This window comes from Meles meles, chromosome X (assembly GCF_922984935.1).
Source record: "Meles meles chromosome X, mMelMel3.1 paternal haplotype, whole genome shotgun sequence".
NCBI classification, from domain to species: domain Eukaryota; kingdom Metazoa; phylum Chordata; class Mammalia; order Carnivora; family Mustelidae; genus Meles; species Meles meles.
In genome coordinates, this window is record NC_060087.1 from 12,284,724 (window position 1) to 12,300,650 (window position 15,927).

Sequence of the window (15,927 nt, forward strand, 5' to 3'; positions counted from 1 at the left end):
TCTGAAAATGAACATTTGAAATCGATAGTCCTTTAAGCCTTGTGCCTAAATTTTTGTGGCTTTTGTTTAACTTTGAAAGATTATCTGTGCACTCACTCTTTCTGATGGCTGACGAGGCTTTAATTACAGAAACAAGATCTCAAATGAAACTCTCGGTGGTGGTGAGTAGCATATTTTGAAGTAGAGTCATATACTTTTTCATTAAGGCGTTTGGGAATTTTTCCCCTGAAATCATTTATCTCACCTCTACCTCAGAGAAAGCTATCTGCCTCTCCTGAGTCCATCTGTGAAAGAAAGTGATCTCTTGTCCTGATTTTCAGTGTTCCACTCTTTTATTAATTTGGTTTCATCCCAGTGTTGGACAAAGGGGGTAGTACATTTTAAGTGGACCGTCACATCTTTTAAAATATTACAGATCTACTTCATAATGTTCTTTTTATTTGACCTCAAGTAGAAAAACAAAACATTTGTGTTACTTTTACATAGTCTAATGCACATAGTAGTCCCTTGTGAAATGCAACATAGTTAGGCAACTAACAACTTCTCGCAGGAGTTTCAAGCTTCACGTTTGTGCCTTGAAAACTAAGGTAGGCTACAGTCTGTCCCATGTTGGTGTACAGTTTCTAAAATTGTTTTGCAAGACTTTGATAATAAAACCCTGAAACTTATTTCATGTTCCCGTTAAAAAAAAAAAGTGGGCACAGTAAATATAGAATATAAAAATAAGTCAAAAATTGGCCTTTAACAGTTGTAGGTAGCTTGGAGTGTTGTTAAATCTCAGTGTCTTTCAGAGCACAGGTCACGCCCTTACACTTGAACTGACTGCATGGGAGTCAAGTTTCTGTGCACTTGTGTCTAATTTTTGAGTGGGCTCCGCTTACGACAGTTCATGTAAAAGGTCCATCCAAAGCTCTGGCCTTTCCTCCACGTTCTTCCATGGTGTGAAAAACTGTCCCCTGAATTGTCGGATGTGCCATTTCAGTGATCGAGGGAGGACCCCTGGAGCACAACTACCGGTTAAAGCAATTCCATTTTCACTGGGGGGCCATTGATGCCTGGGGCTCCGAGCACACCGTGGACAGCAAATGTTACCCAGCAGAGGTATGTTGAACAGCTTGGGAGCAGTGACAACTGTGAGTGGGGGGACAGTGCTGTATTTCTAAGACAGCCACAGGAAGAATCGGGGGGGCTGGGGGAGGTCCTATAAATGCTAACGCGCTCTCTTAAGCATCTGTGATTACTCCCTGTTTATACATGTAAACATGATCTCATCTCAAATAATAGAGCAGAAATGAACCGTAAGATCCTAAAAGAGAATCCTTCGGAATTCGAAGCTCGGCTCAAATTATAGCCTGAAGTTATAACCCAGGCCACAGTACAGGGCCTCCAGGTTGAATTGACCCAAGTGAGAATTGGTGGGAGCCTCGATGAAGGCTGCGGTGATAGAAATAGAGGAAAAGAGCAAAATTTAACAGGCATTTCTGAAATAAAGGCAACAGGACTTGGAGGCAGGGTCTACTTCAGGAGAGGAGAGGAACAAGCGAAACATGACCTTGAGGATCTACTTGGGAGGCGGGGTGAAGATGCTTTTGTGAACGGTGGACAAGAAATAATTTGTAGGGAAGTCTAGGGAAGGCATAAGGAAGTAGAATTTCTTAGAGATTTTCCCCTAATTTACCTTTAGATGTTACCTTTAAAAGAAACACATTTTAAGTCGTTATCCCTCAAAGAAATTTGACTTAACTCTTGTCTAATTCCCATGGAGAGAATCTATTTCTCTCAATATAAAAATCTCTCCTGAGGACGCAAGTGGATTTTGGATGTGATGGTTTCATGCAAATCAGTATGGGAATGGACATTCGTTGCTCCCTCACTGAAATGTACTCACCTTGTTGTATTTCTCTTTTTTTTCTCCAAATCCCTCTATTCACAGGTAATATTAGGGCACCTGGGTGGCTCAGTCAGTGGAGTGGCTGACTCTTGATTTTAGCCCAGGTCATGGTCTCAGGGTCCTGGGATCGAGCCCTGCATCAGGTTCTACTCTCGGCATGGAGGCTGCTTGAAAGTCTCTCTCCCCCCCAGCCTTTCCCCCAAAATAAATAAATCTTTTTTTAAAAAGTAGTATTTTTTTAAAAGATTTTATTTTATTTATTTAACAGAGAGAGAGATCACAAGTAGGCAGAGAGGCAGGCAGAGGGGGAGGGGGAAGCAGGCTCCCTGCTGAGCAGAGAGCCTGATGCGGGCTCAATCCCAGGACCCTGAGATCATGACCTGAGCTGAAGTCAGAGGCCCTAACCCACTGAGCTACCCAGGCACCCTTAAAAAGTAGTATTTTTAAAGAACAATTTATTTGTTTTGAGAGAGAACAAGAGAACAAGCAGGCCGAAGGCAGAGGCAGAGGCAGAAGGTGAAGCAGGCTCCCCACTGAGCAGGGAGCCCAACACGGGGCTCCATCCCAGGACCCTGGGACCATGACCTGAGCCGAAGGCAGAGGCTTAACCCACTGAGCCACCCAGGTGCCCCTAAAAAAAGTAATAGTAATTGCTGCTCCTGCATGCGGTTCTTCCTACTCATTTCTATCTCCTTTTGCACCAGACTGCTGTATGCTTTTCTCAGCGGCTTTACTTTGGGTGAGGAAACATGTTAAAATGTTGTGTTGAGTAAGGCTGTTTGTTTTGGAGCAATCCTATGCGGTTATGTGGCAAACCAGCTTTTAACGGTGTTTCAGCTGCACTTGGTGCATTGGAATGCAGTCAGGTTTGAAAACTTTGAGGACGCAGCACTGGAAGAACATGGTTTGGCTGTGATCGGAGTGTTTTTAAAGGTGAGAAAGTCCGACCAACTTTAAATGACGTGTTTTATCCTAAGATGAAAAGATACAACATTGTAATATGAACATCTAAGTGTATTGGGATTAAAAAGAAACAATGGTTGGCTTGTGGAATCACTCTGTTGTACACCTGAAACTAACGCATCATTGTGTGTCAGCAACACTTCGCCTTAAGAAAGCAAGCAAGAAGGAAAAAAAAATGAACGGCAGCTAAATAGAAGACTGCTCTAAATATATTTCAAATGGTATAAAAATGCAGCCCAGTAGAGTAGTCCCAAGCCACATGTGGCAAATGAGCTCTTGAAATGTGGCTACTTGGTGGAACAATTTTTTTTTAAAGATTATTTATTGATTTATTTGATAGAGATCACAAGTAGGCAGTGAGTCAGGCAGAGAGAGAGAGAGAGAGAGAAGCAGGCTCCCCGCGGAGCAGAGAGCCCGATGCGGGGCTCGATCCCAGGACCCTGAGATCATGACCTGAGCCGAAGGCAGAGGCTTAACCCACTGAGCCACCCAGGCGCCCCAAGTGGAACAATTTTTAATTGTAATTAATTCAGATTGCGACACAAGGATTGATATTTAAAGGGAGCAGGAGCCCGTTCCCCACCGCAGGCACTAGGACCTTGTCCCCAAACAGCCTGCTCACTTGTTCTGTGTCTAATTGAATTCAGTGATGCTTATAGTGATCTAAACTACCAGTTTAAGTGTAGTTTAAGTCGTGTGATTGGTTTGTTTTTAGGTAATTACCAGGTGGCTCATTTTCATTCACATCGTGTCACCATGGCAAAAGTCAGATGTCCATGGTTTTTAATATTTTCTCATTGCTGCTTCTTTAGCTAGGCAAACATCACAAAGAGCTACAGAAATTGGTGGATACTTTGCCATCGATCAAGCATAAGGTAATACTGTCTTTCTCAGGTCACTTGAAATGCCTGTTTCGTGTAATCTCAGAGCAGAGACACACGGCACTTGGCGACTTGCCCCGGAAGAGCACTTGCCACTCAACACGCGTGTGTTGACAGCGCCTCCGGCCCTGGGACACCTTGCAGGGGCCGGAAGGGATTCTGTGGGTGCATGCTCACCGCTTTGGTTTTGCTGCCCTGCCCTGGCCCTCAGGGAGTCGGGAACCCAGTGCTGTCCCCTCCTCTGCTCCTTCTGAGTCCCTGTGGAAACAGCCAGAGCAGCCCTGCTGACTCAACCTCCGGTCCCGCAGGCGGGAAGCAGAGAAGAGTTGGACAGAAACGTGGCGTGGCCGGCTGTACAGAACAATTAGCCACATCCTTCAGAATGGACACCTTTGTCCTGGCCCCAGACTAACTGTTGGTGATTCAGAGTCCCGAAGGGGCCGTTCCCTGGAGGTCCACTTCTCTCTCTCTCTCTACCCCTCTCCTCCCCACCTCAGTCTCTCTCCCCACTGCCTCCTTCCCTCTCCCTCCCTGTCCATCTGCCTCTTTTCCCTTCCCTCCCTGTCTCCCCCTTTTAGTCCAGGAACTTGGCTCCCCCAAATTTGCATTGCGTTTTAGAAAGGAGAATTCTGTCGGTTTTTCTTGAAAAAGGGAAGTCTCCTTGTTCATGCACCAGCTACTTACTGCCTGATGCCTCCCAAAGAGTTGAGAGGAGAGCACCTGCAGTAAACTCACTAGAATGGAGGGAGGCAGTACGTCGTGCCTCGTTCCCGTTCCCAGGGAGGATGAGCAGAACTACCTAGTTAATGACAGGAACAAGGCAGGGGCGTGAGTCGGTCCCAAAGTGCCCAGAGATCCTCCAGACCGCTGCTAGTCCCTAGACTCCCCTAGACTCATCACCCCGTCCTCTGATTTCTGAGTGCTTTTCGCCACAAAATGATGACTTGGTGATCTCTTCTCTTGGCCAGGACACCCTTGTGGAATTTGGGTCATTTGATCCTTCCTGCCTGATGCCTGCCTGCCCAGATTACTGGACCTACTCGGGGTCCCTGACTACCCCCCCACTCTCTGAGTCCGTCACCTGGATCATTAAGAAGCAGCCCGTAGAGGTTGATCACGATCAGGTATGTTCTTTCCACATTTCTTCCTGAGGAAATGCTAGCCTGCCCCTTTAAAGCAAGGCTGGGCTCCAACTTAGGTATTGGTTGTTAAGATCTTGTAATGCTTTATATTTGTATTAAAATGTGCTAACATCTTATCTTAAAATTTGGATATAAATTAGGGAATGCTTCAAATCAACTAGAGAGAAGAGTTAAAATTTAGGAAGCGTAAGCTTTTTACTTTCATATTTGACAATGACGTATTATGTCTTATGCATTGTGTATTTTATATATAACAATAAATCTCTATATACACGAGACCCTTTTAAAAGGAAGAATGAAGGCTGGAAATGGATATACTCAAAACCCTTTAAAATCCTTAAGGAAATTTTGCTCTGGAACCTCAGGATTAAGACAGAATCCCACAATGTCTGTCCAGAAATTCTAAGTCAGTTATTTTGAACTTATTTTCTCTTTAAAAAGTAAGTTTAAGTGATGACTACTATGTCAATGTACAAAATCCTGTTTAATTCACAATTTAACTAAACTACAGTAATACTTGTAAATGCTTGCTTTATGGACTTTTTATTAATTACAAAGCATTTTTACAAGAGCAAAAGCTTCTAAAGTCTTTTTTATATGAAGCCAGGATAACAGATACCACGTCCATCAAATATTGGACCAAAAAATAAAGATAAGCTAACGATTGAAGATTATATTTTCTGTTTTTTAAGATTTATCTATTTATTTTAGAGAGGGAGAGAGAGGAACTAAATCACGAGCAGGAGGGGCAGAGGAAGAGTGAGAGAGAATCCTTTTTTTTTTTTTTTAAGATTTTATTTATTTGTTTGACAGACAGAGATCACAAACAGGCAGAGAGGCAGGAAGGGAAGCAAGCTCCCCTCTGAGCAGAGAGCCCAATGCGGGGCTCGATCCCAGGACCCTGAGATCATGACCTGAGCCGAAGGCAGAGGCTTTAACCCACTGAGCCACCCAGGCGCCCTAGGGAAGATAGAATCTTAAGAAAACTCTATTCCCAGCATGGGGCCTGACGTGGGGCTAGATCTCATGACCCTGAGCTGAAACCAAGAGTTAGTGCTTAACTGACTGTGCCACCCAGGTGCCCCTCGGAAGAATATATTTTAAAAAAAGGAAAAATAATGTATGAGAAACAAGCTAGCAGTACATTAGAAGAAATAATACACTTTGACTTAGTAATTCATATTCCAGCAAAGTAAGGATGGTTCATTATTAGGAATGATATTAATATAATCCATCATATCAGTGATTCTATATAGAATAATCATATAACCATTTCTATATATTGTTAAAAGGCATTAGCAAAATTCACTATTCAGTTTTAAAAATTTTTTAAGGTTTATTTATTTTATTTTGTTTTAAAAAATATTTATTTATTTATTTGATAGAGAGAGAGAGAGCGTGCACACAAGCATGAGTAGGCAGAGCCATAGGCAGAGGGAGAGGGAGAAGCAGGCTCTCCACTGAGCAGAGGGCCCGATGTGGGGCTCGATCCCAGAACTCTGGGATCATGACCCTAGCTGAAGGCAGAGGCTTAACCGACCGAGTCACCCAGGTGCCCCAGGTTCATTATTTGAGAGAGAGGGGGAGATAAAGAGAGAGAGCACATAGGGAGGGGCAGAGGGAGAGTGAGAAAAATTTCAGCAGACTCCTCACTGAGGTTCGCACTTGAAGCCTGAAACAGGGCTTGAACCCATGACCCTAAGATCATGACCTGAGCCAAAACCAAGAATTGGATGCTCAATCCACTGTGCCACCCAGGGGTCCCTTAGTTTCTTAAAATTTTAAATAACATAGAAACGAATGGAGATTTCCCTAACTCGATAAAAGGGATTGCTCTCAGTTCAAAAATAAATAGTATGCCTAATAGAGAAAGATTATTACAATATACAATTTTATATTACATTCCTGAAGTAGCCAATACAATTAGACCAAAAAAAGAAAAAGCAAACTAAAGAAACATTAAAAAACTACTTCAAAAATGAGGTAGCTCAGTAATTAGTGGAGTATAATATTAATTTATAAAAATCAATACATTTAACATATACAAATCATAATCAGTTAAAGGATGTAATGATATAAAGTTATAATAAAAGAATGAAAACTATTTATAATGGAAACAAAAATATAAAATGGCTTGGAGTAAGCATAAGAAGAAAATTTAACGTATAATCTTAAAACATCCCTGAAGATCCCAAAAGAATTCATAAAATTCATACTACGCTATTGAATCAGAAGACAGCATAAAAACACCTTTGATGTCAACTGTCTTTCAGTTGTTATACTCCATTAATTGTTTATTCTCCCTAAATTTGATGTGGTCCATTTACTGTGCCAATGGGATTTTTAGATAGATGTGCTACTTCGAAAATCACACAGCAAAACAAACAGCATAAATAGCCCGGGAAAATTCTGAAAGAAAAAATGAGAGATGATTAGATCCACAAAATTATAAAGCCTCAATAATGAAATAGTGTGGTACTGGCACAAAAGTAAAGAGACCACTGGAGGGGAGAAAATGTTAAGTTCAGAATAGGCCAAGTACATATGAGAATTTAGTTTGCGATAAAGATAGCATCTCATCTCACTGGGGGGAAACAATGGGATTCTTCAGTAAATGCTGTTGGGCGACAACGGGGCAGACATTGGAGGGAGAAAAGTTAGATCCACCATTCAGACCTCGCACAGGACTATATTCCGGATGTATTAAATGTTAAAAACACCACCATAAAAGTGCGAGGATAAACACAGAGAAATCTTTTTATACTTCCAAATGGAGGAAGCTTTTCTAACTATATACCAAAACCAAGAAGTCCTAAAGAAAGCAACTAGTAAGTTAGACCATGTAACTTATTTTTCTTAATGTGTGTGATGAAAACCACCAAAAACAAATGACAAAACAGAGAGAGCTTAACTGTCCATAAGCCTGGTCTTGCTGGCCTATACATTTAGTCTGTGTCTATCCTTCATATTTAAAATTGACATAACACTGAAAAATAAATCAGTAAAATCAATCAATCAGAGGGTTAGTGGCCCATGTGGGTAGTTTTCTAATGAAATCTCAACACAGAAAATTCAGTCAGGAAAACAATGTTAGTTGTCATCTACAATTCAGTCACCTATAATCAGTGTCAGTCATTGGGTAAATCCTTCTTGTTTTTTTATCTTTACAGAGACATATAAATTCTTTGGTCTTTTATCTGTATAAATATACATAAGTTTCTCAAACCAAATGGAATCATTGTGTACCTACCATTTTGTTCCTCTTTCTTTTTTTTTTTTAAGATTTTATTTATTTATTTGACAGAGACAGACACAGCGAGAGAGGGAACACAAGCAGGGGGAGTGGGAGAGGGAGAAGCAGGCTCCCCGCCAAGCAGGGAGCCCAATGTGGGGCTCGATCCCAGGACCCTGGGTTAATGACCTGAGCCGAAGGCTGATGCTTAACAACTAAGCCACCCAGGTGCCCCATTTTGTTCCTCTTTTCACTCAGTGATATGTGGGACATTTTATAGGTAATAAGCAATATCTTTGATACCGTTTTTAATGGCTATGTACTAGTCCATTTTATAGATCTAATGTAACTTATTATTGACACTTGAGCTATTTCTAATCTTTTGCGGTTAGCTGAATAAAAATAAATCTTAACTTCTGGACATGTTCTTGATTTACAAGGGTAGATAAGTAATTTGCAAGTATAGTCCCTTTGGCACTTGCTTCTGGTCACAGTCCTGCCTCGGCAGCTCTCCTTGACCTGAAGTCTTTGTTCCAAACAGATCTTCCCATGCTTGCATACTGTGCCCCAGGTGGTCCTCTCCATAGCTGCAGTGTGCGGGATTGAGTGACGAGAAGTGTTGTGACAATATCTTATGGCTGGCTTGAAGTCAACTGTTCCAGAATATGGCTGCTCCGAAAGCCAGGGGGCGAATGATGCTATTGCCATGTTAAAGAACAAGCCTTGACTTGGGGCAGCTCCTTTTGTACTGAGCTGCACTGTCCAGTCCATTAGCCACTAGCCCCATGTGGCCATTTAAATTTAAATATAAATACATTAAAATAAAAATTAAAAATTCAGTTACAGGGTGCCTTGCTGGCTTAGTCAGCAGAACATGCAACTCTTGATCTCGGGGTTGTGAGCTCAAACCCCATGATGGGTGTAGAGGTTACTAAAGAATAAATAAACTTTAAAATATTAGAAATAAATAAATACAGAAAAATTCAGTTCCTTAGTTGTACTGGCCGCATTTAAAGCGCTCAGAATCCATATGTGGTTAGTGGCTACCGTAATGAGTCATGCAAAGGACATTTCTACCATCATAGAAAATTCTTTCCGACAGTGATGGCAGGCGGCATCCCACTGCCTGTTAAAAAGATAACTCCATGCACTGCCTTCCCCACAATGCCCAGGTACAGTGAGCAATGAAGAATGCATTGTTTATGTTAATGATTTAGTTATATTCGAACATTTTCGGCATTGTTAATATATGCATCAGGCCTTCCCTGTGTTATCCTGTAGGCTAGTTATTTTGCCCATTTCAAGATGAAGTTCCTAGGGGCGCCTGGGTGGCTCAGTCGGTTAAGCCTCTGCTTTCGGCTCAGGTCATGATCCCAGGGTCCTGGGGTCGAGCCCCATATCAGGCTCCCTGCTTGCCGGGGAGCCTGCTTCTCCCTCACCCTCTGCTGCTCCCCCTTACTTGTGTTTGCACTCTCTCTCTCTGTCAAACATATAAATAGAATCTTTAAAAAAATAAAGATGAGGTTCCTAGAATCAAAGATGAAATAACTCGTCCTTGGCAAATAGCCAGTATGTGGGGGACCGGGCCTTTGGCCCCCAGTCTTCGGATTCCAAGTACCGCATTGTCTTTATCACGTCCTGCCACTCCTCCCCACACATCTGATTCCCCGTTCAGCAGTGAAAGGCATTCCTACCCAGAGAGAGGTTGTACCGTGTCTAGTTCTGGAAGAATGTTTCAGAATTGTAAAAATGAAAGTGCATCTGTTGCTCTATTGAAATTATTTACGCTTCGTACTTCTGTTTCTAGCTTGAGCAGTTTCGGACCCTGCTTTTCACTTCCGAGGGGGAGAAAGAGAAAAGAATGGTGGACAATTTCCGCCCCCTTCAGCCCCTAATGAATCGCACTGTCCGCTCTTCCTTCCGTCATGATTATGTACTGAATATACAAGCGAAACCCCAGCCGTCAACTAGCCAAGTGATCCCCTAAGAAGTCCATCTCCAGGCAGTGCTTTGCTTTAATAAATACTAGCTTTTTAAATATTGCTAACTGGACTATTCTAAACAACTACATTTAATAATAATTGCAGATGTGCATTTCTTGGTGTGGCAGTGCTCCATCAGTCTTTGAGGAAGGCTCTTTGGTGAATTGTTCTTCATTTGATTGATAATGACATTTAACGCTGAACTAGCAGCAAGAGATGGGAGTTTCCTACAGTAACCTGTTGGGTAATTGTAATGTCTTTTTACATCTGATATTTCTGCACTGCCTTTTTATGTTTATTAGTTAGTAGTTCTGTAGAGTTATAAGTAGGGATGGTAACCAAAATATGTAACAACTAGAAAGGCAGACACTGACTATCCAGAGGCAGGCCTTTGAGAAACAGCCCTAGGGCCCACACTGGTACTTCCTGGCTTGCTGAACACAGGCCATCGTTTTCGGTATATTTTATTTCAAAACATGAATATATATTCTTTTCTGAGGCCTTCGCAATGAGTATATTTGCCCAGATCTTTAGTTGTTCCTAGTACATGATATGCTTACTTAGTATCAATTTATGATATACAAAAAGTATTTTGTAGTTCAAAGAAGACAAGAATTTACTTCTAACTGGGAATCCTTTTGTACTTCTGAAGATTAGATATATTAGTTCAAAACTTGATCACATAAAAGCATATGCAGAACATTTTAAAGAAAATGCTTGAAGTGCCTAGAATTTAAAATTCTTTCATGAATATTTACAGAAATCTTTTTCAAAAGATGAGTAATATAACAGCTTATAGTTTATAGTGTTATTTTGCATTGTCTGTACGTGGTTTCATAAAATATAATATTTCCCACAATGACAGGACTATCTTGATTTCCCTTGAAAACTCTCTGAACTTTATTTTATTAGTTGAGGTTCTATGCCTCATGTTTCCAATTTACACAGTGGTTTAGAAGACTTTTGCTACAGTAATAAGGAGAGAAACTTAACAGGCTAAAGTCTAGAGAATTCTGCATATTCTGAGGAAGCCATGCCATTGTTGCCTTTGCTTGTAAATATCTTGGAATGTTTCTAGCTGCCTGTAAGCCTGTGTTCAAACTCATATTGCATTTACTAGTAGCATTTCTTTCATTACTATGCTAATCATCTGATCTGCAAGGTAAGGTTGGATAAGTAGACTTAACACTACTGAACTGTACACTGGAAAAGGTTAAGCTGGTTAATTTTATGTGTGTTCTACCACAATTAAAAATAAATAATACCTTCAGTAGGAAGAAAAAAAGGTTGGAGTTATCTGTGTAAGTTTGGGGGGTTATCTGTTCTTTAAAAAGGGAGGTTGGTAAAGGCATTTGCTTCTAGAGTGCACATCTAGAAAATGAATAAAATTCTTAAGATAAATGGGGGGGAGGTTTATGTTAAATGTATGTAATTGATCTGCTCAAACCATAGTTATTTTAAAAGGGTAAACACAAAAGATACACATTTTCCAGCGCACATGGGCTTCCCTCCTAGGCCTCTCACAAGTTCCTCGTGCAAAATTCTCTTGCAGTGAGTCTTCCAGATTGGAGTAAGAGCCCATGTACCAAGGCCTGATTTGTCCTTAAATCTTAGAGCTACAAAGATGTATTTATTGGGTGTGTCCCAGTTTGCCACTCGTGATTTACTGGCAGCTGGTGTTCTGGTGTGATTATTAACAGCACTCTCTCACTCTCAACCGTGTCCTGGTTTGCATGATAAATTCTTGGTCACCTTCTCCAGAGAGGTTATGGAAACTGCCTTGGGGAGGTGTGCTTTCTACCCCCTGTCATATGACCTCCAAAGGGGTGCTACAGATTCTGGGGGGTACTGAGACACCCCAACAAGAAACTTTTTGTCTTCTGTGCCTCCAAAAGTGCTTCACTTGTACCTTCCTAAACTTGAAGGGGGAAGATGGGCTTGAGGTCTGTCAGCGGGCTTGAGAAAGAATTTTGTATTACCATTGCTGCTCATCTTCATTAAATACTATAATAAAACCCTTTCTTTACAATATTAATATTTGTTGAATGACTGTTTCTTCCTATTTTTAAAAGATATGTACAATTTCTGCCATATTAGTGAGACATCCTTTATCAAGTAGATCAGAAAGTGACTGGAAAACTCCCAAGACATTTATTAGAAAAGCAGGAAAACAAAAACCACCCCCTTCTCCGCTCACCTTTTTCTGTCAGATCGGTACACAATCTGAGGACATCACCAATAGGGCAAGCCACCAGTCCTTTTCTCCTTTCCAGAGCTACATGGGTTAGGGTAAGGTTGGCTATTCTAAAAGCAGGCATCCACGTCAAAAAAACTGGGGAAGATGGCTTTCCCTTGCTCCCTGGGGGAAGCATTTCTTTTGGTGCGTTATTAGCAAAATTACACTACTGTAATCACTTTAGGTATTTTTCTCTGTCACTAGAAGAACCAACATTATTTACTTGATACCTGTTCTACTTAATGTTTTATTGTCTTTTTAACTCAACTTTATTGGGTAAATTCTTTCCCATAATATGTTATTGATCAAAAATGGAGATAGTTGGGGCGCCTGGGTGGCTCAGTGAGTTAAAGCCTCTGCCTTCAGCTCGGGTCATGGTCCCAGGGTTCTGGGATCTAGCCCGGCATCGGGCTCTCTGCTCAGCAGGGAGTCTGCTTCCCCTTCTCTCTCTCTGCCTGCTTCTCTGCCTGCTTCTGATCTCTGTCTGTCAAATAAATAAATAAAATCTTTAAAAAAAATGGAGATAGTTTATTTAAGCAAATAGGCTCTAATTTTAACCATATAATGAGGGCATCTAAGTAATACTGGCTACTTTACATGTAAATAGTAGTGCGTTCTTGTTCGAAACTGAATGTTTACCCCCCCCCCCATTTGTATGTTGAAATCTAATCCCCAGTGTGATGGTATTAGGAGGTGGGACCTTTGGGAGATGATTAGGTCATAGGGGTGATGTCTCATGATTGGGTTAGGGCTCTAATAAAATAAACCCCAGAGAGCTCTCTCACTTCTTCCGCCACGTGAGGACACAGCAAGAAGATGGCCACCAATGAGCCAGTAAGGAAGTTCTCACCAGATGCTGACTCTGCTGGCACCTTGATCTTGGACTTCCAGACTCCAGATCTGTGAGAAATAAATTATTGTTGTTTGTAAGCTCCCCAGTCTATGGTTCATTGTTATGGCAGCCCAAACAGATTAAGACACTTGTCATCCCTATGTACATTCTGGTTCCTGCTTTTTGAGTTCAACCACTCTTCAGAAATGCTCGTTGTGTTGCTGAGTCCTTATCACCAGACAAAAGAATCAAGTAAGAAATACTATCACTGCATAGTTCTTTCCTTTTTTTTTTTTTAAGCTTTTATTTATTTGAGAGAGAGCAACAGAGAGCAAGAGTTTGGGGGTGACAGAAGGAGAGGGAGAAGCAGACTACCTGCTGGACAGGGAACCTGACATGGTGCTCCATCCCAGGACCCCAGGATCATGAACTGAGCTGAAGGCAGACACCCAACGGACTGAGCCACCCAGGCACCCCAGTTCTTTCCTCTTTTAATCAGTTGTGTAAATATAGATTTGAATGTACTTTTCATATGAATATACATTAAGTATTTTATTTTGCTATCTTAGCTAATAACTGTAATCTGGAAAATATATAAAGCCCTTGCTATAGCAATGATGGTGGGAGAGGATTTGAGACCCCACTGTATGTCCCGGAATAAACCTGGTGACTAATTCTGAAATTAATGGTAGGTAAGAAATGAAATGTTCTTTCCTGAGAATTTCTGCACTGACCATTCAATGAATCTATTACCATAGTCCTACTAGAGCAAGAAAAAAATCCAAATTAATTCAAAGAGTCCTAGTTTGGCTTTTAGAGAATAGACATTTTTTTTTCTTCCTCTCCCATTATGCTTGCAATAAATGTAGGATACATTTATAGATCATTCTTTGGTCGTTTTATTTTCTAGTTTCTGCTGATGATGTAAAATGAAAATTTAGGCATTTTCTCATAGAGGGAGGGTAAACTAAAATGTACTTACCTGAGAGTAAGTAGATGATGTATATATGTCAGGAACCAAGAAAAATATTATGTTGCAGAATAAAGATTACTTTGTTCTATTTATTAGGATATCATCGTACAATGTATCTTTGCATTAGATTTTTTACATACTTTATTTTCATCTAATGATTTATTGAGTTCAAATGAGAGTAGCTATAATTTGAGATGAAATTGGCTTTTAGAATAACTTAGAAGTTAATTTGAGCAATTCAATCTTGTTCAGGAAAATGAATTCAGTAGTTAATTGTAGAGGATAAATGTCTAACGCCTATAAAAGGAGATTTACCTTCATTTGTAAATCATAATAAAATAAAATCTAAATCTGTATCCTTTTTTAATTAGGAACATCTTCCTAGAAGGCATTTTTTTTTTTTTTTTTAGATTTACTTACTTATTTTGGAGAGAGAAAGTTCATGTGTAAGCAGCGGGGAGGGGCAGAGGGAGAAAATCCCAAGCAGGCTCCCCACTGAGTGCAGAGCAAAATCAAGAGTTGCACACTCAACCGAATGACCCAGGTGCCCATCCTAGAAGACATTCTTACTTATTGTCCTGACAGGAAAGTCTGGTCTAACTCATGAGAAATGTTACAGCAACCCAAACAGTGACACTTTCACAATAGTAGCCATTCTCAATGATTCTCAGTGATTTTCCTGGTCACAGGTACCAGCAAAATTGGTGATTTGTACAGCTACATTTTTGGCCACTCAAGGCATTCTCTGGTCAGGGGCTGTAATTAAGTCTCCACCTTCAAGGAATTTAAAGTTTATTGTAAGCAGCAGCTTTGTGAAGGCAATGAAGTATAATATAGTGTGATAGGTGTTACAGAGGCAAAATACTTGTGCTAAGAGCATACATGCGGGTCAAGTACCAACCCACTCTTGAGGAGGTAGGGGAGTTTTCACATCAACGATGATGATACAACAGCTAACATGTCAGAAACACTATTGTCGGGCACTTTGCCAACATACAGCGTGCACTTGGGAGCTATTATCTCTACCTCAATTTCTACAGATGAGAAAACAGGACTAGACACTAAGGAATTTACTCAAGATCAGAGAGCCACGGCTTGAGTTTCCCCATCTGTCCCACTCCAGAGCTTATGACACTAATTACTGATGCACTGAGCTGGGCAAGGTCAACTGGGAGATGTATTATTCCAAGTGTCTCTGCAAGAGGGAATAGGGCAAGGCTTTATGCAGTTTGGGGTGTTTGCTGAATGATTCCCAGGATGGACTAGGAGAAGCAGGGCCAGTTTAGTAGTTGGGTAGCTCAGTGATTTTGATTTGGAGGAAAGAGGAACAAAGCTAGGCCAGGTCTTTTGAGGTCTTCCTCAAAAGATGGCGATTGCTCATCATTTTGCAGCTGCAGCATGTCCTTAAGAGAAGCTTTTCTTTTCTTTCTTTCTTTTTTTTTTTTTTTCCTGGTCTTGTCTCTGCCCTTGTATATGTACACCACAGTCTGATTATTAGCAGGGCTGATTTTACTTTCTCAATCCTACTCTCACTGCTCCAGTTTAAGTGCTCATCTAGACAGTGATATTCAGTTCCGTCCTTTATATTGCAAACCGGAGTAATTTACCTAAAACACAAATATGATAACAAACCTCAACTTAAAAGCTTTTTGATGGTTCCCTGTTGCCGCAGAACATAATTAGAACCTCTTGGCATGGTTTACTCGGCCCGTTTTACATAACCCAGACCTAGCCCGTCTCTACTGCTGTGATCCTTGATACTCTGGAACTTCCCTTTAAATTCGATTGCCAAAAT

General features: G+C 40.9%; 1 protein-coding gene across 2 annotated transcripts in view; it reads left to right on the forward strand.

The window, feature by feature from the left end:
• CA5B (carbonic anhydrase 5B) overlaps nucleotides 1-12,122 on the forward strand; it is a 55,864-nt gene extending 43,742 nt beyond the window's left edge. For both annotated transcript variants that reach the window (XM_045994684.1, XM_045994683.1), the window contains exons 4-8: nucleotides 983-1,101; nucleotides 2,729-2,824; nucleotides 3,667-3,729; nucleotides 4,704-4,859; nucleotides 9,917-12,122. In XM_045994684.1, the coding sequence (XP_045850640.1) occupies nucleotides 983-1,101; nucleotides 2,729-2,824; nucleotides 3,667-3,729; nucleotides 4,704-4,859; nucleotides 9,917-10,096 (614 nt within the window). In that variant the 3' untranslated portion in view covers nucleotides 10,097-12,122. The remainder of the gene's footprint in view (nucleotides 1-982; nucleotides 1,102-2,728; nucleotides 2,825-3,666; nucleotides 3,730-4,703; nucleotides 4,860-9,916) is intronic.
• Nucleotides 12,123-15,927: the final 3,805 nt, after the last annotated feature.